Source organism: Protomyctophum bolini (assembly GCF_963924005.1).
Source record: "Protomyctophum bolini genome assembly, chromosome: 20".
NCBI lineage: Eukaryota > Metazoa > Chordata > Actinopteri > Myctophiformes > Myctophidae > Protomyctophum > Protomyctophum bolini.
This window is the reverse complement of record NC_137881.1, coordinates 10,255,384-10,282,551: the sequence shown is the minus strand read 5'-3', so window position 1 is coordinate 10,282,551 and position 27,168 is coordinate 10,255,384. Positions and strand designations below refer to the sequence as shown.

At 41.8% G+C, this 27,168-nt stretch overlaps 1 protein-coding gene across 2 annotated transcripts; it reads left to right on the top strand.

Moving 5' to 3' along the window:
* Window positions 1-1,621: 1,621 nt before the first annotated feature.
* lurap1l (leucine rich adaptor protein 1 like) lies at window positions 1,622-7,119 on the top strand. 2 transcript variants are annotated; one of them, XR_013965980.1, is made up of 3 exons: window positions 1,622-2,175; window positions 5,240-6,836; window positions 6,907-7,119. XR_013965980.1 is itself a non-coding variant. In XM_080792124.1 (2 exons), exons 1-2 carry the CDS (start codon window positions 1,954-1,956, stop codon window positions 5,636-5,638), a joined length of 621 nt encoding a protein of 206 aa, XP_080648250.1. In that variant the 5' UTR covers window positions 1,622-1,953; the 3' UTR covers window positions 5,639-7,119. The 2 variants fall into 2 exon arrangements, 1 of the variants encoding a protein (XP_080648250.1); XM_080792124.1 differs by having other exon boundaries at window positions 5,240-7,119.
* The last annotated feature ends 20,049 nt before the right edge of the window (window positions 7,120-27,168 follow it).

Genomic DNA, 27,168 nt, shown 5'->3' with positions numbered 1-27,168 from the left:
TTGACCTGAATACTACACTACTACTAGGTTACTACTATACTACTACTACTACTAATAATAATAATAATAATAATAATAATAATAATAATAATAATAATAATAATAATAATAATAATATCTGGAACTGAACTATGGTGAAACAATATTGATATGCTGAATGTAATTGTTAGCAGGAGAATGTTGAATGAATATTTGGCTTAAATCGGCAATACCTACAATCTATTGAAATATATTATTGATATAGCTAGCCTATTTCTGCCTGGCTGAGAGATGTACATACATATATGCTGTAAGGTTTAAGTTACAAGTTGTGCATAATTAGGCTACCTATTTACACAATGCAGACATACATTTAATTGCACGTTGAGAGTACCATGGCTCAAGCTCATGGCTATTAATTCGACCTTTATGCACCTTTATAGGCCTACAGTGTGTATAGGCCTAGGTACAAATTATAAATATAAATTTATTTGTGCAAGGTTAGCTCTCACAAAGCCAAACTGATCTACAAGCGAATATGTTGCACTAGCTTGTAGATCAGTTTTTTTTGGAAAGTGACAGTACTGAGGACCTCTGCTTGGATTCATGGTGAGTGGGGCACCGACGATCTGCAAGCTCACAACGCGCTGCATGTGTACGCAACACTTGGAGCTTGTAGATCCACGGCTTGCCAAGCCGACGTGTATATCCACGGCCATCAAAGCCTGTATGCTACTATATTTATATACAGCTGTTGTATAGGGCAGGCTACTACAGGCGGGTGTTCTCAAACTTTTTCATGTCCGACAATTGGGCCCCTAAATGAATATGATTTTTGGTGGCAGAACCCCATGTGAAAATATTTTCAGCCAGGGCTAGTATACAAGATTTGTGTAAAAATGTTTCAAAACTTGTTTGTTTGTTTGTTTATAATAGCAAATATACAAGCTCACAACATCCGCCATGCATTAATTGTGAGCTATACTGTCACAAATGAATGCACATGTCAGATTCTTCACAAGTCATGTGGTATAGTGGGGAACCCCCTGGGGGTCCAGACCTAAAAGTTGGGAACCACTGTACTGTACTGTACTGTACTGTACTGTACTGTACGTGTACTGTACTGTACTGTACTGTACTGTACTGTACTGTACTGTACTGTACTGTACTGTACTGTACTGTACTGTACTGTACTGTACAGCAGTGGTTCCCAAACCTTTTTATGTCAAGGACCCCCAAATTGACACTTTTTGAAAAATATACCCCCATTTGAAAAATATATGCCATGGGCCCTCATAAGAGAAGATTTTGACGGCTCTAGCAGTGATTCTCAACCCGTTTAATTTCAAGGACCCCCATGCAGTTTGACATGCATATTAGTCTACAGACTCCCATTTAATGACATTTCTATATGGGGGCAAATCCATGTATATATGGATATATGTACTGCACTACAGTATAGTAGCCACTGTAGCTTACTACAGTACAGAGTAGATATTAGTAGGCTATATGGCCGGTGGGCGTGACCGGTCACACCTGTCCTGAGTGACGCCCATTGTGGGCGTGGCTAGAGCAGCACGTTGCCCCTGAAGGGCTGGCCCTAGCCGTCATCATCATCACTCATTCACATTTCACAGTCTCCAAGAGGAGTCATTCAAAGGCGCTCCCAGTCGTTCCAATGGGACCAGCGCGCTGAACTGGACCAAGAGACCAAGACGACTGGCAGCGTTTAAAGTGTTTCGGCGAGCATTTTCCCCTTTAAATTGTTGCGTATACAGCATGCTACTGCAAACTGGAGTAGAGCGTGTCTGAGACTCTGACGTCGACTTGTGTTTATAGTCAGATTTTGTCTGAAACTGCTTTGGATAATTCGCTGGAAGTGGGTTTTCGTGTCTGATCGTTCGTAATTGTCTGCGCCTGTGGAGACGCTCCTCCAGTGAAACCATATCGTTTATCTGGCATCCTCCTTCTGCCATGGACGAGGACAACAGCGTCTTGTCTGACTTTAAGGATATAGAGACAAAGTTGGGTCGCAAAGTGCCTGATAGTCTCATTCGTTCTCTCGTGGGAGGAAAGCACCACGAGAATAAGCACCACGAGAAGGCGACGGCCGTGTCACATTTTGTGAACAATCGTGCGCATTCCAGTGACCTGAAAAGGCTGGAGAGCAAGATGTTGTTTTTGAAACAAGAAATGGTAAGTCCAGCTTGGCAGCGGTGGAAAAAGTACTCACATTTTTACTTGAGTAAATGTATAAATATCACAATGTAAAAATACTCTGTAAAGTAAAAGTCTGGTATTCAGAATTTACTTGAGTAAAAGTACAAACTTATTGGCATCAGGAATGTACTAAAAGTACTGCAGCATGTTCCATTTCAAGTTTTCAGAATCTTGTAATCCTGCTATTTTCTAATAGCCGAAATAGCTATAAAGTCGTTAATTTAGCCTATATTTTGTAGCCTAATAAAAAATCTAAATCTAAAAGGTCACTATAGTTTCCAAATAATTGTAGTGGAGTGAAAGTACAATATTTTCCTCAGATGTATTGTGGAGTAGAAGTACTTGTACTTATTACAGTGTAATACACTGTACAGTAGCCTACGACCACACAGGTCAGGGCAAAGCCTATAAATAATGGTACACATGTCGTGTTTATGTCTTATGTTTTCATCTTTTCAGTCTATAAAAAGCCTGTAATTTCAACATCCTTGTGGCATTATAAAAGTGAGATCATCGTCCTATATGCAAAGCGTTCTATATTACTGCCCATAATGTTATGTCCTGTCCTCACAGAAGTTTGGAATCAGCTGGGTAATTGTAGGCTATAAGAATAGGACTCAACCATACACCCGGGTTCAGGTTGCCATGGGTTTTGTAATACACATTTAAATCAGAATGGTATAGTCAGTGAAGGCCGGCTGGAAAACAGTCCCATGCATTATACAGTGATTGTTGAATGCCAACAAGAAGAAGTGCTAAGTGACATGATGGCTGATGGCTCATCCTTTCAACAAGTTGTGAAACCAGCCATTTGGTGAAAGCCATTTACACTTGATTCCTTGTTGACAGGGCATGTATCACCTTCTGCCCCGTGATGTAGACTACCTAATCGGAGAAATTAGGAGACAGATTCTGTCTGGTCACTACTGGTGTATATTGATATTCACTCTTTGTTTCGCCATGATGAGCTCATGTAGCTACTTTATTCTGTGCTTGTCTTGTTTGGTCACTGACTTGTTTGACCCAGAGCAATAAAGCTCCCTCTCCATGTCTTAAGGTCACCAATAGCATTAGGATTCCTCACCAGATGGTCAAGTTGACCGACTTGTACAGTCTATATTGGGGTGGTGATTTGGCCAACTTGACTGACTAGCCAACTTTGTGTATGTGCTGACTCATATGTCTGTGAGACAAGCTGAATCATATGTAATATTGTCATGATTACTCAGTGCTTCCCCCTCCCCCAATTGATACACAATAGTAGGCCTATTCCTTTCTTTTGACAGGTCTTCACTCTACGAAAATGATGATTGTATATACACTTTTGTACATAAATATGTAATTCCATTATGTCTTAACCACTACCCCAAGGGTCAATACTAGGCCCCCTCCTTTTTCCCCATCAACACCAAATATATTCGCCAAAGCCCAAAAGTAGACAATCTACAAGATTGAGCTTGCCTTGTGGATTTGATATTTTCATTGAAGTTGAATGTTAACCCCATACACTAGGGTTCATGCCAGTTCATGTGGTTTAGGTATTGTTAATACCTAAATTGGGCAATCTTGAGCTTTTGTGCTGCCGCCACACCTTGCTGTAGGCCTAATCTGTAATCCAATTAGATGGCCCTTCTGTGGTGTCGAGTTTACAATCCACCATTCACACCCATGTCACAATAAGCACCCCTGTGTTTAGGTGCAAGTGTGACATTATTTTGCACCCAGTGTTAATGTATGTGGATTCAATTGAATAGAATGGTTCAAGCCATGTTTGAAAGACGTTTAGAGGCCAACGTTTCCCCCTGGTAGCTCTATCCCATCCCATGTTTATTTCTCAGTTCAACAAACAATGTGGGCAGTTGGATATCACTACATAGCATTTGTGCAGCTCTAATTATGTTGGCTACCCACTGCGAGTAAAAAATTCCAACGCAGCTTTATGTACCGTCTGTCTTCGCTTGCCTTGCATCATTTGTGTGTGAGGGGGGGGGGGGGTGCCAGTACCCACAAAGCAAACACACTGCCGGCATTATGGGTCCGGTTGTGAATCCAGTCCTAAGAAAGGCTCAGTTTTCATCAAGTCAGCTGTCTGGAACATTGTATCAGGCCATGTCATCTCCCATCCGGCTTACTGTGTTTTGACTGTTGGTTGACTCCTGCCACTGTCCATTTATGGATCCTGCCGGCCATTTGTCACTAGCTAGCGGCAAGCGGAACCCCCCTTGAGTGACACTATAGACTGTCAATCTATGGCTCAGTCACTGACCCCTACCATTCCTAGTCAGTGGTTTGGTTGTCATGGAAGTGAGTTAAATCAATGGCGTTACTGTGTGGTTATAATTATTGATGTCCTGCCATTTATAGACCGAGTTAACCCATTAAAAGTGAGATAAGAAGAAGTCCATCACGGTACATTATTATGTCTCTTTGCTCTGTCAACATGAACAAATAAACCATAGTGTCCATGAACATGGAATGAAAACAATCATCTTCTGTGAATATTTAACCACTTAAGGTAACCCTAGGCTATATACTGTACTTAGTTGACTAGGGTTCCCAAGGGCTTCTCGTTTTTCTCCTCTATGCCAAATCTGTTTGATGAAAAAATATAAAATCTAAAGGTACAAGCTCACATTGACATTCTGACACATATGCGAGTGTGTAGATTTGATATTGTCGCTGAATGTTCACCCTAGAATAATAGGGACACTGACAGTCACAGTACCAATAGTTAATTCAAGATTTTTCAAAAAAGCAGATGTACAAGCTAATTGTGAGCTTGTACTATCTATCTATTTTTTATCCTAAAATCTAAAATGACACGAATGCTTTCCGAGAAGTGGCTGTACTGTATCTTTATCGTGATTCGTGTTGGCGCTGGCAATCAGAATAATGTGGGGGCTCTTCCACCCGTTCACTCATTGACATGATTAAAGGCGTACTTATTTCAGCGGGCTCCATTAGCAGCTGCATTCAAGTGCCAGGTTCTTCATCATGTACCCACTCTTGACACAAATGTTTTCCCCCTTTCACCCGCCAGGCCCATCTGCGAGCCATCGACGTCAAGCTGATGAAGCAGCTGATGTCCATCAACGAGGGAATCGAGTCCATCCGTTGGGTGATGGAGGAGAAAGGGGGCGCGGCCAGCCAAGAGGGCAGCCTGACGGGCAGCCTGTACAGCCTATCAGACAGCCAGGACGGTGCCTCGCTGCAGGGCAGCCATACCAGTTTGAACGACGGCAACAACAGTGACGGGCTCGATGGTATATCTGTGGGCAGCTATCTGGACACTTTGGAGGAGGACTTCCCTGACCAAACGTCACCCTCACCCACAGACCTGGAGCGGTTCGTGGACAAAAGCGTTATCGACGGCGACGCTTTCACCAAGCCGCCATCAAAACTCAGGGTGGAATCGGATGAATACTACTGTTTTGGATAATGGAAGACGGGCCACATGTGGCGCTGGTAGAGACTACCGTACATGGATATTCAGTGAAGAAGAAAAGTAATGGTGTGTTGATCTCTCCGTTGAGAAATGCACACCATTTGAAAGATTTATTTTTTACTTTGCCACCGGCTCCAAAATGTTCTAACATCATCTGACGTCGATACGATACCTGAGGTGTTGCTGACATTTCCTGACTGACTCACTAGTTTGTGTCTTGAATCGATATTCTTTATATTATGGATGTTGCACATGATCTCACCGATCCTTTGCCACTTCACACTGCAAGATAAAGTAAAAACACAAATGTAACGTTATGCTGATGAACAAATATGCTCTATTATGCATTAAAGCTATATTTATTGCATATTTATTGCAAGGACATCATGCTGTACTTCAGTACCTCAGAACTCTTCTTTTTTTCTGTTTACAGGCTCAAAACATGAATGTGGTATAGATCACTTCTTAGCCGATCTACAATTACACGTGTTGCATTGATTTGCAATGCGCTGCAAGGTTTTAGAAAATCCTTTGAAATGTTTTGCCTATAACGACAAGTCCAAAATAGGGACGCTAGGTTGACGCCAGTGGTTAACACCACAGTGAAAGAAAATGTACTGGAAATAATCCCCTACCGATGGTTACAGAAGAACACAAATCTGTGAAACCAAAATGGTTAAAAGAAAAAAATGTATGGGCCAGCGACCACGATCATCTAAATCAAGATTAGGATTTACATTAACATTTATTTGGAAAATTGGAAGATTCCCTCCGAGAGGCAGACGAGGCAACATTCCTAAATGTGGCAACACCTCAGTTTGTAGAAAACGTGATTAACTTCAAGTGCAATTTGCCTCCAAGCCAAATCCTTACTGATACTCTCTGGTGGGTTATACTTAGTTGTGCATGGTCTTCGTGCACCAAAAGACCAGATCTACAAGCTAGCTCACAACACCAACAGATCACACTGTGTTGAGCTTGTAGATCTGCTATTTGCGGTGTGTGACACCGCCGCCCGGCATATTGGCATTCATCCATGTTCTTCTCATGTCAATATTGTCAAGAGTTTTTGTTTTCTTTTGACATTTTTTGCTTAAAGTTGAAAGCTACGTCCAGAGAGAACCAACACTGCATCGACACTTGTGAATAATTTTAGTGGACACATTTCGTTTTAATAGTGGGCACTTTTTGAGTGGTGCAACCACTCCTACAATCAGCAATGTCCATGTACCTGTGTGTGTACCTGTGCACATGAGCCTGAGTTTTTTAACAATTCACATTTCGTCAGAATAGATTGAAGTTTTAATCAAAGCCATTATTTTCCATACACAAATCAATGATTGTATCTTTGTTTGGTATGTTGATTTGTATACAATCTGTGTTTGTGTTATGCCTTGCCTACTTTTTAACTTTATAAATTATTGTTTTCAGTGCGTGGCTGAAGTTGTATTTGAAAATACAGAAATTAGAGATAATGTATTGGAATTTTCTTGTTTCTCAGCTTGTGCCTGTATCCCCCTTCTGTCTGTCGGACCATGAAAAACACACACACACACACACACACACACACACACACACACACACACACACACACACTATGTGCCCTACCTGCAAGACATATGCGACATATATGAAATAATTGGCAGTTTATGACAAACACATTTCTTAATTACCCCAATATTCTGTAATGAGAAGAGAAATTATGCATTTCGGTTTTAGTAGTCCAGCCATAACCAGGTTGCTACTTGTAATGTAGCATGGAAGATTGCACCTCATTTAGCATTCATGCCCCCACCTCACTTTGCTTGGAATAAACAAAACAAGAATGGAGATGTAAAAGTTCTAAATTCAGGAAATGACCATTAATTTTACCGTCTAAATTCCTCAAACTATTTACAGAGGAATTAAGGCCACTTGGGATAATACTTAAGAGCGGATGGCTTCTCACACATGAGAATCATATTACATTACAACACAAACACTGCTTACTATTCAACATCCAGAATACAATGCATATACAACCAGTCAATTGAAACAAACCGTATAATCGTGCATGAAACTGAATATAGGAACAGTACTCCAGCCATGTGGTGTATTTCTTTATATTTTTAAACTAATCTCACTCTCAGCTGTTTCTAGCCGTGCGGGGATAATTGCAGTTCCAGACAGACTGTATACACGGGAAAGTCATTATCGGAAAGTTGAAACTTCTGGTCTCCATGGCCGGCAAATAAACGAGTAGCCATGGGGCGAACTTCCCCCAGTTCCCAGACTAGGATGACACCCTCTTCATTTAGCCTGACATAAGACCTTAGCCATGGAAACATGCTTATTTGAATAGTCATGAGTTATGTTTAAAGATGCTTCTGTGAAGCTTTCTCACAAAAGGGGCAGGTTTTGAACTTTGGATTCATTCAAGGAAGTGTTGCATAAACTGGAAGCTTTGGTCTTGAACACCATTATCATAAACCCTGGAGCACCTGTTTGATTAGCCGCCACCAACGCGTAAATGTGTGTCTGTGTGCATCATGACATAATGAAGAGTTTGTCCACACTTTTGGAGTTTCCATTATTCATAATCTCCACACAGATACAACCACTCTATTTATACAGAAACCTTAAGCTGACTTTTGTCTCACTTGGTGAGTAAAGAAGCTTTATTTAGTTTATGCCTTTCCTTAACTCTCCTTGATAACGCCTTTTGCACACTAAGCTCCTTGTGAAGCCAAAACTTAAACCATGCTATAGGCACACTAAACCATAGAGGCTTCTGAGAGGTAGCATGACCTCTGTGCCACCAATTCAGTTGAAAACATTAAAAGTTGTCTCAGCTCCTCACCATTTCTAGTCTTAACAAATTCAACCATAATCACTGACTTGCTTTCTGTCCCTTCAGGACAGGGCGTTTGTTAAGACTAGATCGACCTAGTGGGCCCCAAAGTAATTGGACGTACAGAACTGGTTCTGCAAGTTGATGTAACAGTGCTCTAAGTCAAAATTCCTTAAAGCTGCACGGTACACTACACAGAGAGTATTACTATAAAGGAGCTGTCGTGTGGGTCTTGTCATATCTATCCATCTGGGTCTGCTCTGCACATGTAGGCTACTTGCATGTACGTATGGTTATTGTAAACATCTGTATTTGCGCCTTTGTCAATTGGACTTAACTGTTCCCTCTGTATTGTAATTCACTGTTCTTTCTGAAAATACTTACACACAGCCGAGTGTGGCTTGACTCGTTACCTGTGCAGGTCTCGCCAAGCATGACACCTGAGGTTTACCGTTTCAGAGTTCACCATTTATTTAGAGGGAGAAAAGGGGAAAGATCTTGCCTTCTTAAGTCGAATTTAATTGCCCGTTAAACTGTAGCAACTCTTACTGAATACCTGTCCTATCATGTTTAATTTAACCACGATAGTTAATAGTTTAACTGAAAGTTGTAATAGATTGTTGAGGTGGACCCTGGGAACAGAAAATAATATGTGACTGCAGTCTGATAATGCCATCAACTACTAGGCTATAATATCCTGATATAGAATAGTTAGTCTAACTTACATAATGCTTTAGGCTAATTACATGATCTAGCTTTAGATAGCTTATGGCTAGAGATAGCTCTGGTCCATAGCTCTTATGCGTTTCTTTTAGAGCTATGTTACTCTCGACTTCCGGGGCTCGCATGAATGCAGACCAGCCTCTCGTCTTTAGCGTAAATAAAAAGAACGTTTTTGCTTCTCACCAAAACAAAGGCATTTTGTTATTAGAAAGCCTACTTTCCTTGGTGGAAGCACTCTGAGCAACGCATTAGAGCTATGGACCAGAGCTAGGCTAGAGATACTGTTAATTAATCAAGACTGTGCAAAGGTAATATGCAAGATGCATCTTTTGAAAATATAACTGATATACTTTTGTGAAGGTGAATGACCGTGGAAAACAAACAAGGACGACCACTGCAGTCTGTTTGCCTTCCAGAGCACATGTGTGTTCGAGTGCAGGGTGCAAAACAATGATTTATTCATTCAAATGCTTAGGCCCCCATAACACTTCTCTTCAGCACAAATAATTACACCGACCGTGCATCTAAGAGAGGGGCTCCCACCAGGACTCCATTAGCTAATTTGACTGGACTGGGGTTGGGACTGAGCCATGAGATGAAGGGAAACCTATACTGTCTGTGTGGGTGTCGTGTCTGGGATACTGTCACCATGCAAGAGAGTGGACACGAGATACAGGATGTTGTGTTATTGGAGTAGAGATGGAGGGAATCAAAAGACCCATACATACAGAGAAGCCATCCGACAGGAAGTCACAGATACTTACTCAAGTAAATAGACATGATTGTCAAGTTCATTTAAACTGGTTTAATTGAGTCTACCCTGTGGTGGGATGTGGTTCAGCCACGGGAATTCCCACTGCTGCTATAAGCGTTAATTGTTGTCCAACAACTTTTCATACACAGAAGAACTATATAAAGATCACAATTAGATACTATGAGACTGCATTTGTGCTATCGTATCATTTTCGGCTTTATGGCTGAATTTTTGTGGCATGACTCATATTAGTCCCAGCCTCAGGCAGCCTGTTACTCAGCCGTGATAGCTTTGACTAATGCCTTGCTGTCATGATAAACGCAGCACACACTCTTCCAGCCCCGTTACATTCTCAGAACAGCAGGGGGTTTGCTGGGAGATTTATGAACCTGTGGAAAACGTAATAACGCTCGTCCCTTTCCAAGAATATCTCGTTTCGTCGAGGAAAAATGCTTAATGATTTCAAAGGTTGACCGCACTCTTAATGGTGTAGTCCCTCTGGAGATTTTCTGCACCACTGATGCGATGATACTGTTCAACTTCAGCCACACCGAATACCTCATTCCAATTACGCCATTACATAACAGGGAACGCTGCGGTATGTCTACCTCCTCCTACGTCAGGAAAACATCCCATTTAATGAGTTATGAGCCTCTCAGACTGTAAGCTGTAGGCATACCACCACCCATAAGTAGTCCCATGACACTATATGGGTCTTGGGGACCAGTTTAACCAAATATGGCAGAAGACTTTTCTTTCTTCGCCACTGCAACTGCACAAACAGACTGCTGAAATTTAAAAGAAAGGCCATTGGTACGTCTCTGCAGATAGCAGATTGAAAACATGGGAAACCCAAATACAAACACATGGCCATGTCAGAGAAGCTGTTAGAGCCCGTACCGGTCACGTCACATTCCGTTCATAGATTCCAGTCATTTGCTCACCACAATGACTATATACAAATACAGCCAGTGATGGAGGAGAAGCATTATTTACATTTATCAGATGGAGTCTGTGCCATTTAACACGTTAACTTTATAAATGATCCCACCATATTGTAGACCACTGATGAAATCCAAGATAATGTCATGTTAAACATAATCGAGTATTAATAATTTGCACATAATAGCCACACTGGCTCATTAAAAGCCAGCTGTGGCTGTTCATTATGGGATATTTATTTTACAGCTGCAAAAGGAACGGAAAGTACTGTATTATGCCAAACCACAAGCACATACAACCCTTCCACAAATAGGATTACCACAAGTTCTTTTTAGAAGCTAAGTAAAATAAACATAGCCTACTTCACCTAGGTGCAAGTCTTTCTTTAAAGCACATTATATGTGTTACATTATTTGATGAACTCGGGTTAGGGTGAAATTCCACATTAAAACATCTCATTATAGAATGTACACTTTTTAATGATGTTCCCTATAGAAACGCACCACCACTACCAAAACAAAGGCTGCTTATGAGCACAAAAGAACCCTTTTGACCTTTCAGCTATAACAGGTGGAACCAGTATACTGTAACAGTTACAGTATGACCAGTTGTAATGTCAACAATTCTCAGCTGCTGCAGTGTATTTCCATTCAAAACAAAGGATTGGTAGTGGCTATGGCTACTTTTTGTCATACACTACAGACCACCAGGGGTCCAAGAGAACCCTTATGGGTTACAGACCCGTAAGGGTCCATTTGGACCTTTGTTTAAAACCAGTGCACTAGATCACATCTGCTGGTTGCAGTGGTTAGTGAATCATGTTTGAATTCTCCAGGGCATGTCGGGGGGTAGTACAATAACAGGTATCAAATGACCACAATAAAAGTCATTATAGGTTTCAGTGACAAATGCAGGCTAAACCTATAAAGAGACACATACTGCACACTGTCTCTCTACATATAACACATATTGGGGAGAGGGAAAGATTGTGGTCTATAATCAGTAGATTCTAACATACCGTACCCATCTCTTTTCATACCCCACCTTATCACTCTCGCTTTATACGTACACAGCTCCCTTCAAATACCCCTCACACCCCTGACCCCTCTATCATCTTTCTATCATCCAAGCCCCCTCCCTGCCTTCACCTTGATGTCAGCAGGGTCTCCAAAGGTTGACGTGTGCCTGGGAGAGCCTCCCCACAAAAGCTCTCCATACATCGACCGATATCCACACAGAGCCAGTCGAGATTAAACAGCAGGCTGCATTGGCCAGGAAGCTCAAAGAGGAGAGAGAGAGAGAGAGAGAAAAAACCCCCCCACTCTATCCCATTTGATCCCCCCCAACCCTTTCACTCTCTTTCTATCAAGGCCCGGAAGCCATTCCGTGGCTATATTAGGAATCAAAGCAGCTTCCAAAGAAGCCTCTACCCCCATCCAGTGTGTGCTTTTGCTTTGCTCTTTGACAACAACTTTTGAGTCATATGAGAGAGCGAGAGACGGGGTGGGGGCTAGTGGTATCTGAGTAGCTTTGAAGTGGGATGAAATTGTATGTGATTTCCTAATGATTCCACCCATCTCTTGTGAAATGTGTCTTCTTTGGTGTCATCGTGTCATCCTGTGTGTGTGTGTGTGTGGGGGGGGGGGGGGGGGGGGGGGGGGGGGTGTGATGCTCGCTAGCTCTTTCTGATCAAAAGTGGACACTGTATTTTATACAGTAACAGAATGCTTCTACTCTACTGTATTCTATTTAATCAGCATTGCTGTGTGCAGTCAACTACTGTCATCTGATGTATTATTTCAGTATGAGTAAATACTCCTCAGAAATGAGGGCAGATCATTGTCAGCAAAAAAGAACAATAGGTTGATCTAAACAGGTCCAAACATCTGCAAACTCCACTCGTAGAGCAATGCAATAGCATGGACAAGGCAATAGTACTTTGAGATTTGTGCTGAGAGTTCATGTTTCCTGTCTGTTGGGCTATATACCATAAGAGTATGATATTTCGTTTAGGGCATGCAAGCTTATGAAAATAAGTTTGGAAAATAAATGTTGTGCAGCACTCAAAGTATACTGACAGATATAAAGACAACAAAATGTGAATATCTTTCAAAGGGTCAAATTCTTCACTTTTTCATCAGGCATTTTCCAAATTCCGACCAGGAATGGGATACTTAAAGTTAAGACACTGTTGCCCCAGGCAGTGATGCTATGGACTTCAAATCTTTGTTTTGTATAGTGTCAGTTCTTGACCTTTGTGAGGCTCATTGCCTGACATGACATGACTTGATTTGGTCTATTTTGGTCCCCGAGGCTGACACAGTCTTCTTGCCACAAAGGGAACCCATCTTCCCAACAGCCCTGTCTGCACTGCCTCACGAAGTGTCATCCTTCCGGGGAACGCTGCGACAGCGCCTGGCCGAGATGTGATCCTCTTGGGAAAGAGGAGATACTGCACTCCCTTCCAGTGCCTGTCTTTCCTAGACCCTCCTCTGATCCCCTCACAGTTTGGTGCAGGCTGGGAATATGTTATTGTTGTTTTTAGCCCTGCTAGTGGCAGGGCTTCTAAGGATGGCAATGTCATGTCTAGTAGTCCTCCAAAACGACTGTTTCTCTAACAGCAGGAAAATGTAAATATCCCCAAGGTCCAGGCACCTTGGCTGGTAAGCCAGCCTCACAGCGTGTTGCGGGTTCAAGTCCCAATCCCAACGAACTTTGCTGTGTGTCCTCCCCCTTCTCTTTCCCCCCTTTCCTGTCTACTTACTGTCACCTGTCAAATAAAAGGCAAAAATGCCCAAAAAATATCTTAAAATGAATGAATAATTATTATAAATAAACCCTTAAAGAGGCTTAAGAAGCTATTTTCACTGTTTGGGTCCCGGTCTCGATCCAAAAGGTTCCTCTACTATATGTACACCACCCCATTCTGCCTCCAATGATACACATTTTATGCCCCAATTGTGAGGGATGGAGTTGTTAGTCGGTTCAAACCACTTCATTTTGAGATTGGGTGTTATTCATTGCATCCTGAAACAGAGCTTATAAAGCGGAGCTTGAATTGTTATTCTTGCTGCGTTCCTGATTATATCATATGAGCTCAATCATGCTCGTTATATTTGTCGTAAAATGCATAATCACACAAGGGATTTCTTTACAATCCTACACAGGCTTCTAAAGAGCCTGGTTTAGCTGTCACACCGTTTCCTTTATATGACAGGTTAATCCCCCCTGGATCAGTGTAGTCTCCCTTATTCCGCAGTCTTTCTAGATGTTTCCGTCTGATCAGGCCGAGATGTGCATTTCAGCGGCCCCGGTGTGATGATCTGACTCTTCCCAGGGAGACAAAGCTGTTCTTGTCCATCCCTTTGGGCCCAACATGGCAGAATGTGCCAGAAATAAGGATTCACTCATCAATTGTAATATGGAGCTGCAATGAAATCCCCTTGTTCTGCCAGGTAGCACATATACAGACCTGGAGAGAGGAGGGAAAGAAAGAGCTCAGCTCACACAGCTCAGAACTGTCATGAAAACCTCTCTGTATCTAAAGAAATCACACTTGTGTGAAGTGAGAGGCGCTCTTATAATCGTACATCATCATACCTCATCACATTCCATGCTACGGACACACAGACACACGCTGGGCATAGGAGGGGCCAGCACCCCTCAAATGTCTTCCCTCAAATACTGTGGTTCAAGGGGTAAAGGACCTCTAATATCCGTCAGGGATTAGAATGCAAAACTGCCCTTGGAAACCACTTTAAAGCCTCTTCATCCAAACCCAGAGCGTCAATGAAAACACAAGATCATTTCTACTCGGATGGGATTTGGATGACGTCCACGCCTGCAGTGTAATTGGGAAGGGCTTGAATTACCATCAGGCCACCTATATACCTGAGGCTTCTCATTCCTAGAAGTTAACCAAATAGATTTAGAGCCAATAGAGTCGTAAAGGAGGACAGTATAAGCTTGTCTTTAACACACCACATTGCACATCATATTTGAGTTTAATCTGTTTATAGCTGCAGTTATAGCTGCCATTTGCCAGTCCCTTGCCAACTGTACAAGCTGTTCTCAGCATAAAGACTTCCTGAATGACGAGGGCCTTTGCCACACGATACAACTGAATTAATGTCATATGAATGATCTGAACACGAACTGGGACTATAGTTCTTATGCTTTGTGGCGCTCTCATACAGTACTGTACGTACACTCCTTCTAGACCAACTGTTGGAGCGGTTGGAAACCCACACCGGGCAAACAACACCGCGCTTTTGTCCCGGGCTTGGCTCTGATTACCGTAGCAGTCAACCTCCCCGCCCCCACATACATTCCCTGTGGGGATAGCCACCTGTCTGGGCTGACTCCTGGGATGCCCTCCTGGCTAACAGACAGCGCTTTGTGCTGGGGGCAGGGGGGGGGGGGATGGTAAAGCCTCTTAGCAGACTGTTACTGATAGGTCCCCGGGGGTCGTTACTGTCAAGGAGGACTTACAGCACATGTATGCTCGCTATGCGCTCTGCTCACTGTCTTGTCATGGTGGTGGACAGGACAAAGTAGGCCATATGCCCGAGTAAATTACTCAAGTACTCAAAAGTACACATTACAAAGTGCATTTTATTATTTAATATCAATGCATTGCTGTATTGAAACATTTCCAAATATAGTGAACATAGCCAATCAGCTATTTTCTCTATATAATATATTTTAGTAGGTTTGTGTGGCAAGAGTCCCATAGTAGAAATGTAATAGTATTCCCATAGTATTTGAAATATAACAGAGAGAAAAGCATGTGCTTGCAAATAAAAATATTGTAGGCTACTAAAGTACAGTGCTCAAGTAAATACATTTCAGTCCCCCACTGTACCATTATGCTTGCTATGCGGCCAGCATTCTGTCTTTCCTTTCAAATAAATCCTTTCGGTTGGCACTTTTAATTTCGTTGTACATGCATACAATGACAATAAAGATCTATCTCTATAAGTTGCAGAAGACATGAGGTGCTCTAGGGACTGGGAGATTTGAGTTTTTGTACATTTGAAATTCTGCAGAAAACATTTGTTATACTGATCAAATACAGGCCAACTTTAAAAGGAAACTACATTTACTGTATTATGCATTCTTCAGAGTTTACCATCCATCCATCACTAGAGTCTAGTCTACAAAACTAGACAACATCAAGTGTTTAAGAGATGGCAATGCTACCCTTTTATTCTGTAAAACATTCATCCCACAAATAATCGATGATGTCAAATATAATAGTACATCCATTCTGAATGACCTCAGCTTGCAAGCATCCCACGTACATAAGAATCATGATTAACCACAGCTTGACCAGTCTGCTTTGCAGGAACCCACAGTTGAGGTAATTGCAGCCAGGCTACCGGCGGTTTTGGTTAATGATTACGTCTGCATAGGATCATCATTTGCATCACTGTTGTGCTGCTCACTGACAGCATGTCTGCTTATTATATGTCCAGCCTCCATCCTCATTTAGTTTTGTGTCTATACATGGTGAATGGTATTGCATATTTGCACTGACTAATTAAGACAAATGACCACATGCAATGAATGCAAGGGCAAGGTGTTTTCCTGGCCCTAAAAACTACGGAACCGAGATAGTTACAAATCATGCAGCGCTTGTTAACGATAATTAATGGCATACTAAAGAAAAATGCCTGAACCTGTACTAGAACTTTGCAAAGTTGTGCTGCGAAATGTGTGGCACTAAGATCAAGGATACTTCAGCACTCAGAAGACAATTCAAGTATGAAATTCATATACAAAAACCTTTCTTTGGCATTATGACAACTCAAGATGAACAGCACTTGACAGTGACACTGCTGACAAGAACCATGGATGCCATGAAAGACTTTCATTAGTATAACTATTCTTTAGTTTTATTCCACGCACAAAGGGGGATAAAAAATAACTTTTTACATCATATCAAAGAAAATATAGCTTTTCCTTCCGACATGAACCGAGCATATTTTGGTAAGCTGATAATTTTAAATGTTGAGCGCTGAATACATTTGATATTGAAAAGACGTGCGAGCGCATTCACTGGAACAAAAGTTTTATGCAAGTGAAATAAATGTGCTAATAAATTATAGCTGCTAGCTCTGGTTATGTTATGACGTAGAATGTGAATGCATGGGAATCTTGGCAAGCAGTGTTCCATTGCAGGAATTCCACCACAGCTCACTTATGAAAACAGTAGAATAGCCACACGGGTGCCTTTCCAAGGGCAGTGTTTCACAAGCCATGGCTCGGGGCCTAAAAGTGTGCCGACAGTGTAGACCAGTGGTGCTCAAACTTTTCCAACAGGACCCCCATAGTTTGGTATGCATTAGGTCACAGACCCCAATTTACACTGTAAAGTCCCAACTCGACCAAATTAGTTCATATGGGTCCGTGTTGGTACCAGGCAGGGTTGCCCATACCCGAGGCGGGGTTGGCAAAAGGGCCTTTCTGTGTGGAGTTTGCATGTTCTCAACGTGTCCCCTAGGGTAGGTACCCTCACAAAAAGCATGCAGTAAACTAAACTACCTTCCCCTGGCCAGATTGAAAGAGGATAATTTAAGCTTTACAGCTGCAATGTTGGTGAGTTTGACATCGTTTAATACGATTAGATAGGACTTTTCTGTTTGGATGAATGGGCTGTTTATGGGAAGTTGCACCTAGTTAGCACCTTGCTGGCAAGATGGCTGCGTGCCACTCCCCATTTACTGTCTACCTACTGTCCTATAATGAAGGCATAAAAAGCCCCAAAATAAATCCTAAAAAACAGGTTTGTATAACAGAGCTTATAGGAACAGGGAAGACAGTAAAGAGTAAAGACAGTTACAAAAATTGACATGTTCGAAACAGGCAGCTGTTGATACCTGCACTAGGGCATTTCTGCCTGACGCATATCCGACGATGCCTAATGCTGTAGGTTCTTCAGCTGGGAGCCATCCTGATCCTAGCCTGGTGTTTCGGCCCCTTTCTCACCAGGTAGTGACCCTGCATGGCGTCCTCCTCCCTGAGCCAGGCTGGCACCTGGCCGCATAACTGAAAGACAAATACACATTATGCCACATTTACAATGAAAGGATTGGTCAAGAGCAGGTAAGCCTTTACCTGCAGAGAAGGCCTTGGCAGAAATCTGTCTCTGAAGTTACTGGAGCTGACGCACACCCATGCTGGAGCACACTCAACTCGCCCATTCGGCAAAATCTGCTGTTGTAAGTAGGCTATAGCTTTCTCTATAAGAAATGTACGTAATTTGTACTATTCGTTGCTTTTTCCAAATAAAACAAACAATTAAAAAAAGGAAGCACTGTAGCACTTCCTGCTTTTAAAAGAAGTCATGTATCGTGATTGACTGCCATAGAATTGGCCACCCAATTGGCCACCCAATACTGAGGCTCCACAGGCCCTCAATGATACAATCACACCCACCACACCTCAGGGGGAATGACAGAAAGTACATTATAATTTCACCCGGTTACATTGATATCATGGGTCCCAGTGTTCCTGGACCATTCAAAATGGGGTCCTGGGGCTGGGATGCCCAGCTAGGGGCCCTTGGGCAGTGTTCCAGGGGATCCTCAACCAAATTAACTCCAAGTATTCAACTTCAAAATTAATCAAATCTGACAGTCTAGGAGATATTGTGTGCTTAAGGTTATATAACATAATGCATAATTGTTTGGTAGCCTAGTTAGCTATACAATAGGCTACCATAATTTTGGGATAATAAAAATCTTTACGTTGAGCGAACAATTGAAACTGATGCATTGCAGTTACTTGATTGTCTGTTTATCTGTTGAAAGCCTGCACAGTTTCACCTCTGGGTAGTATTCTACTGAAGTGCTTTAAAGGAGGTGATTGAGCTGTGTTTTCTTTTCTCAAAGGGCTATTTGGCCTAAATGGGATTCAAATGACAGTGGAATGAGGTGCATTGAAAGTAATTACGTGTCATCTGATGGCATTTACATGAGAAAGCACAAGATCTTTATAACTCTGCTCTCCGAAAGAGAGACAAAAACCCACAATGGGGACCAGATATTGCGTCAATCATTCCATCACAATTCACAAGCCATTATTCACAATGGTGATTATCCTCCACCATGATTTAGAACAGCTTTGATTACAATCTGGAGTAGTTCTTTGTAGCTCACTGACTGCTGTGGAATACTTTTTTAATAGTGTGTTGAAACTGATTTCTGGATGTAATCTGATTTAGTCCTGATTGCTGGTGCCATGGGTCGAGTCCTGAGCAAGTTGTTATGTGACACTATTTGGTTTGGGTCAGGAACATATAGGGGACCAATGAAGACGACTTAGAGTCAGATTCAGAGACAGGACCGCTACGTTGAGCAAGATTTGTTTGGATACCAAACAAGGACTATTGCTGTAAGTGCACATGAATGATCACCTCACTGTGGCAATGTGGAGCCAGCATGTGTGAAAGCTTGTGCCATTGTGTTAATATAACACAACCGCGTGCCCCTTGGCAATCCACTCCACTGCGTGCCATAAACACAAATGGATAGAGTAACAAAATACCCATGGTAATCCTACCACAGATTTTTACTTGGTTACGCGTTTGTGCTGCTCACCAAAAATACCAGACCGGCGATTATGTCTAGCATAAATCAGGCTTTACCAGACCCTGTTAAGCCAATCCTCGAAACAGAGACAGTCGTAAACGTGGCTATAAAGTAGTTTATCATAATACAATTTCATTTTATTATGATAAAGCGTCATAAATGACGTAAGGTGAGTATAAGACACTGAGAACCATTCTTCCAAATAACACGTTTGTTGAACATTGGCAAAAATAGGGACACTGTGCGTGTTACTTATGTTGGGTGACCTAACTGACCGTGTAGGCTACACTGCGTGTATGCCCACATTTAAAAGTGACAGTGACATTTCTCTTGACATGAGCAACATGCTGCTAACTCATTAAGGGAGCCTCAGCAGCATTCAAGCTATCTGTATCACAGTGCAATTATCACATGAAGACATGCACCATTAAACAGTCAAACAGTGGCATTTCTTTCCTTATAACAAAAGTGACAGCTAAGCTGAGTCATCGATCTCAGAATGTATACCGTAATCTATGGAATCCAGTCTGACTCTTACCCATAGGTGCATATTTGGCTTTGCCTCCTACTTTCAAATGCCTTATTTGAATTGTCAATCAGGATTGTAAAGTTGCCCGAACGGCCAAGGCTCCAAGAATCGACAGTCCAAGAATGTAGATCTTTTTGGGTATTTTATTTACCTCAAAACACAGAGTGACCGACCCAGGCTGGATTTGACTGTGCAGGCAAAAATAATACTTCACGAATAAAGACTTACAATACACTTTCAAATAACAGAAAGTAAGAAAACACTTGACAACTCAACTAAGGAAAATCAACAAAACAAGAACTTAAGAAACTGAAAACAGGCTATGCCTTCCTGGCCCTGCCAGCTCTCCCCTGGAGTTGTCTCCTTTGTTAGTCTCAAGCTAAACTGATTCCCTCCCAAACATTTCCACAAGCCTCCCTTATGTACCAGGTGAGACCCCACCCACAATGATTAGTAATTGGACCAATCTACTCAAACCAGGTAAACCATGACCCATGAGTTAGACCAACTATACAATTACACATTTAGAGTCTGAATGTTTACCAAGGCATCACATCACACAAAACAATTACAATAGAATTAGGCAACACAGATAAGGGTATATGATGCTACACATGGCCACCCCTCCAAGGAGCTTGAATGACAGTCAATAAAATGAAGCATCTGTGCAGTGTGTGTTTGTCATGACCAGTTTTATATTGTGGAGTCTTCTAGTGTCTATAGGGCACGGGTTGCCCCGTGACAAGGATGAATGAAAGCGCTATAATGTTGTTGATACTAGCCTAAATCAGTTTTTCTACTTCAGTGAAAATGTAACGCGAGAAAGCCTGTGGTCATTTTACTCTCCTCTCTCTGCCATCATGCGATTCGAGTGACATTTTACAACAGAGAGCTCCTCCTCTGGAGTATAACACGTGAGTTGTACATGACTTTGTTTTTGGTACAACAGAGCACATGTAGTTTCCATGTTCTCAGAGAGAAGGAGAAGGATGTAAAAAAGAAGTGCAGTGAGCATAAACTTTTACTTTTCTAAAGGGTGAATGAACCTGCGGGACACATTCCGCTGGCTTCAGATGTGTAAACCTGTTTTAAAGCAGAATGAGTCCTTACCACCTGCACCCCCAGGGTATCCCAATAAATCACTCAGAGGAACTGCATTTAAAAGGCCAAATCCCTTATGAATGCCAGACAGGGTGAGACACCTGTAGGTCATGTTTAATAGAGAAAAACACTGCAGCATTCCTGAAGGCAATAATAATGATCTAGTGATTTGTTATGATACAAAACTCGAAAACTTTCTGTCAGCAAATATATATATTTAAAATAATGAAGGACACGTTTAATTAGATAGTGAAGCGGCGTCACATACTTTGGTTCTTATGAATAGCCATGGGAGCTGTTCAAACGATGGTATGCGTAGTATTTACAAAGAAAGTAAAGGCGCTCTTCCATGATATTCGATGAATAAATGGTGTTTTGCTTAGGGGAAGCGGAGCCCTTCCCCTCCCTGAAACACACTTTAATGAAAGCCGACTCTATGGCGTGCCAGAAGTTTGAACTGCCCTGCATGGATATGGCAACATAATGAAGGGTTTTTATTTTTCATGGAAGAGTGCCTCGTCTTTCTTTCGGAAATACCTTGATGAAACCCAGGCAAAGGAGACCTGCGAGATAACCTTCGCTGCTGGCATCGATCCTTCTTCTCCTGAATGGTATACACATTATCACTTAACAGTTATGGAGCTTCAAATAGAGCGTGTGTTTGGGCCAGATCCGCTTTACTTTTTATGAGTCTTGTCTCTCTGAGCACCGGCTATAGGGCTCCATTTTCGTCACCGCTAAACCCCTTATCCCTAAACTTCTTTGCCTTTTTTTTTACTATTTTGCTAAACATTTTTGAATAGTTAAAATGGCCAGTCTACAAGCTCACAACGTGTCAATGTAGATGAACTATTCAAAAATGTTTTTACAAAAGGCAAAGAAGTTTAGGGATAAGGGGTTAAGCGGTGACGAAAATGGAGCCCCTAATGTTTCAATGTTACACCTTCACTGAAAACCATCAGTGGTGGATTAGCAGTGTGCGAATGCCAGTGGTGTAAGTAAGGTAACTAAAGTACATTTACTCAAGGACTGCATTACGTACAATTGTGAGGTATTTTTTACTTTACTGGAGTATTTCCAATTTCCAGTACCGTTACTTCTACCCCACTACGTCTCAAAGGCAAATATTGTACTTACTCCACTACAAATGATGACACTACTAGGACAGCCTGCACAATGAGTACTTTTACTTTTGGTACTTTAAGTACATTTGAATGCCAATGTTGGTACTTTTACTCAAGTAAACTTTGAATAACAGACTTTTACTTGTAAGTATAGAGTATTTCTACATTGCAGTATCGATGGTTTTACTTAACTAAAACATTAACTTTTTTCCACCACTGTTTCAAGAATGCCCAGGAATCCCCACTACACCAAACATTCGTCATCGTGGAAGGATTATTATAGAACAGCGTGCGAATGCTGTAAAAATGCAAGGGCCCCCCTTGCGAGGGCTTTTAAGCAGCCGACATTAGGCTGACTAACGTTACGGAAGCGGGAATTTATGACTGCATGTCGATCAAGTCTTTGCGTGATGCCAGTTAGAGGTCATGGCGTTCATATGGATGTAATTTTAGCGTGATACATGTAATGACGCGCAGCAGGACTTGATCACGTGCCGGATCAAACACTCCATCTCAGTCGGTGACAATTGCACCAAGTTTTCTTTCAAGTAAAGCTGTGGGCTCCAGATGACTTGCAGCCCCTCCTCGCTCCGTCTCAGTTTAAGTGATGATGACACTTTTTGAAAATGAGGCCACAGCTTTTAATTCTATACAGGTGCTAAAATAGCATGATCGAGTCGCAAATTGCGACCATAACAACAGATTAACAAACAGCCAAAAAATTGGAACTCTAAATGCAGCAGCGTGAGCTCAGTCAATGTGTATTGTGTATGAGTATCACAGAGATTTCACATTCAAATCAATGCCAGGCATTGAAATCCTGAGTATTATCTCTTGAAGTACACTTTTGGAGTCGTAACATTGGAAGAGGACCCCCCCCCCCCCCCCACGGGAGAGGTTTTACACTTTCAAAGTTAAATTAACACTCAATCTTATGCTGTGTGCGTGTGTGTGTGTGTGTGTGTGTGTGTGTGTGTGTGTGTGTGTGTGTGCGCGCGTGCGCAGACTGCATGCTGTGTGTGACCACATGGACCCATGTGTTAATTAAGTGAGTTAAATATAGGCTTTGGATTGAACTGCAGTGTGGGGGTTGAATGAAGATAAGGCCCTTTGCGTCACACATTGGTTTTTCCATCCCTCATGTCATAAAATCTATATCGTACGCCTCTGCTTTTAAATCCCAAATGCAGAGAGATGTCAGTCAATAATGTTAACCACCAACAGTGGGAAGTGAACTAGTTATGGTTTCTAATAATAGAGCCACGCAGGTCTTTGTTACAAGGTCAAATCCAGGGTTCACTTAACTATATCAAACCTGGCTTCCCTGGGGGGGGGGGGTGAACATTTGGCAACATTTGAAAACAGATGTAGGCCTCTAGCTGAACAGTGCCGTGTTGCATGTGTTTAAAACATACTCTGGCATACAGACTGGTTAAAACAAAGTTTTAATAACTAACACGCTCCGGATTTAGCTCAAAATGGACACTCTGGATTTTACGGTCGACATGAAAGTTGCTATTGTTTATGTCGCAGACATTCTAGAGTCGCCTAATTTAATCCGAATCCATGCACAATTCCTGCAACGTAAAATCAACACCAGAAAAGGTACAACGGGTTGTTGTTCAATGTCCAGGCCTTAAATGTAATGCGGTAAACCTTGCCGCCATGTCCTTCAACAGGGCCGTGCAACGTGGCCCCTGCGAGGGCCGTGCACCGCGCACGTGGCCCCTAGCTGACATGAGTCCCATGACTAAACACCCGGGCGTTTTTTTCTTCCTTTTCTACCTTCGACAAACATTTCATCACACACTAACGTTTCCCAGTGGCCGTGTCATTGCGTCATCATTTTACACACAGGGGGTCATTAAAACCTTGACTAAACGTTCCCTTATCAGCCCTCAGCTGCGGGTGATGTAATGAATTGGAAGACAAACACAGCGGGAGGAACAAGCCACAACCTTGCTGGCTGGCTTTACAGTAGTGAAGTAAGCTACCTATAACTGCAGTGGTGGAAGCCATATTCCCATTTTGGACTTAAAAGTAGCAACTGGCACAATGTAGGTCTGTATTTAAAATGTCACTTGAGTAAAAGTAGAAAAGTATTGGCGTCAAAATGTAGTTTGAAAGTAGCAAAAGTGAAAGAGTTTATTATGCAGAATGTCGATCCCATTTCACCAAGATCCTTCCCCACCAAGTTTTCAAAATGTGTCAAAGATCTACAAGGTCACAACGCTTCGCATCGCAACGTGTTGTGATCTTGTAGACCGGATATTTGTAAATCTATACTATAACTTGTGACTACATTCAGATTTCAAATAATCAATAATGTGTAATGTATCTTGCTCTGAGATGTAGTAGAGTAGAATTATAAAGCATATTGAACAATGGAAATACTCAGGTAGTAGTAAGAAAGTAGTAGTAAGTAAGAATTGTACTTACAGTATGTAAATGTAATTCATTACTTTCGTACAGTTACAGCTACCTAACTGTTATTGAGCGGATGGTCAGAGTTTTATGGGAAGAGGGAGGCTGACTTTTATGAGAAGGGCACTTTACCCCCGTCTGCATCGCTGTGTCTCAAGGGGCCAGAGCTATATAGATTGTTTTTGTTTCTTTTGGAGGGTTTTTTTCCCCTTCTTCTCTTCTCATTGTCTAGACAGGTTGTCTGTTTTCCCCTTTGACTCTGCACAATGAGTGCAGGTTTATGCAGTATGTGTCTCACCAACTCTGGAACTATCATCTCAACGGATAATCATATAGCTTCCGCTTGTTTACGTTTTATTTCTGTCCTATACTGTATTGTGTTTACTCTCACACTCTGCAATCATTGCAATGGTTCTCAAAGTGGAGCCAACAGGAGCCATATGGGCTATTGCAAAGTCATTGCATGACTGCCACATCATGCCAACTCCATGATGGCTTGGGTTCAGGGTCCTCTACACGTGGGCTTTGTTGTCATTCTAAACACTGTCCTGCATCTCTGCTTTGTCCAGCAAACATACTAAAGGTGAAATGTGATCTGGGTTGATGTCACTGCAGCTTTGGTCACCTCCCATCTTTAGTCTGACAGCTAAGGAACACAAGACAGTACTGTGCTTAGCTTATCCCGTCCCCCAGAGGAAGGAAGAGGAAAAAGACAACAACAACCTCAACTGTAAATCATTCATGACCACATTTTAAGCTTCCTCCTTCTTGTCAAGTTTGGCTCTTAACGTTTAATTTGGGGTTATGGCTTGAGAGAAAAGTATTGTTTGTCACCGATTGTTTACTCAGAAGAAAAATGTGTTTATGTGTGTGATCATGTGTGTGTATGATGCTGTCGTTACTCCATATTTCGACCTTTTATGTTTTTTATTTGAATTCTTTGTTTTTGTAAAAGAATGCCCACTGCTCCATCATACAACTGTCACACAAAAGTAGTGAAAATATTAGCTCGCGATGCAACACATACAGTATGCAAGCTTGTAGACCGGCTATTTTCTTTAAGCAATAACAAAAAGGAACGGTTTTGGACATAGAAGCTTAACTATATACTCTAACAAGACACCATGGAGAGCAACTGGGGACATGCTGGTACTGAATCTAGCTAAGATTTGTCATGCAAATGCTATTTTCTGCCCGCAGCAACTACTGCTCATTCAAGGTGTGCAACAGCACACTTGCCTACGATTCATGGGAATGTTTCCCTCTGGGTGTGTGTGGACAGATCTATCTTGGATAGCCTCCCATTGTCTGAGTTTATTATTAATCACAACATTAATTAACATAGTTCAACTGCACTCTTGTCAAAACACGGCACACAGCCATAATAAACAGCGGTAGACAAACAGCCAAAATGTTCCCAGCTGTATTCGGGATTTCATTCCGTTGCTTTGCTATTATGGAGACTGTGATAATTGCTCATTCGCGCCTGACATGTTTGTCTCACACGCGCACACACACACACACACACACACACACACACACACACACACACACACACACACACACACACACACACACACACACACACACACACACACACACACACACACACACACACACACACACACACACACACAAGCACGCACCCACACACATGACAAAGGATGGCAAGGTGCTTTCGTCACCACCCAATGTGTCTACAGTAACATCATTGTTTTGCGAGTGTGTGTGTTCTTGAATCTTGATTCTGGAGTATAGGGAGAGAACCTTTGGAGAAACTGCATCTATTCTATATACCGACTTCAACAATGCTAAGGATTGTATAAGCCAAGGCCTCGCTTCTTCACGTCATCGTTTTGACAGCTCTTACACACTGAAAGCATCAGTAGGGCAAGGCATTCACACTGTGCAAGAAGGTGAAATGATTGCTTCAGAAGCATAACCGGAAATCAGTGTTGCTTTCGTCGACTAAAACTATGACGAAAAATGTTCGTCGACTACCTTTTTCTACTCATGAAAACTAAATGGATGCTTAATGAAAACTAAGATATGATGACTAAAACTAAGACTAAATATACTGACAATTTCGTCAACAAATAAGAACTAGACTAAAATGTTAGGAAGGGACTATAGTGGACAAAAGATCCAGTATACAGTAAGTCATTTTACACTAGGTTTGAATGCTGAAAATAGCTGATCTACAACTACACACTGTAGATTTAGTCGACTAAAACTAAAACACTTCCAGGTGACTGAAACGTGACTAAAACTAAATGAAGTTTCATTCCAAAGACTATGACTAAACTGAAATAGAAATCTGCTGCCAAAAACAACACTACCGGAAATATATCGAAAGCGAAACCTAGAACCTCGAGCCAACATAATTTTGCTCATATAGGTTCTTTGATTAATTCGAGAAGCAGGGTTTTTCTTTTTTTTCTTTTTACTTACATCAACATCAACAAATTGACACAGGAAAATAAAGAAATCGATTAGTGTGATT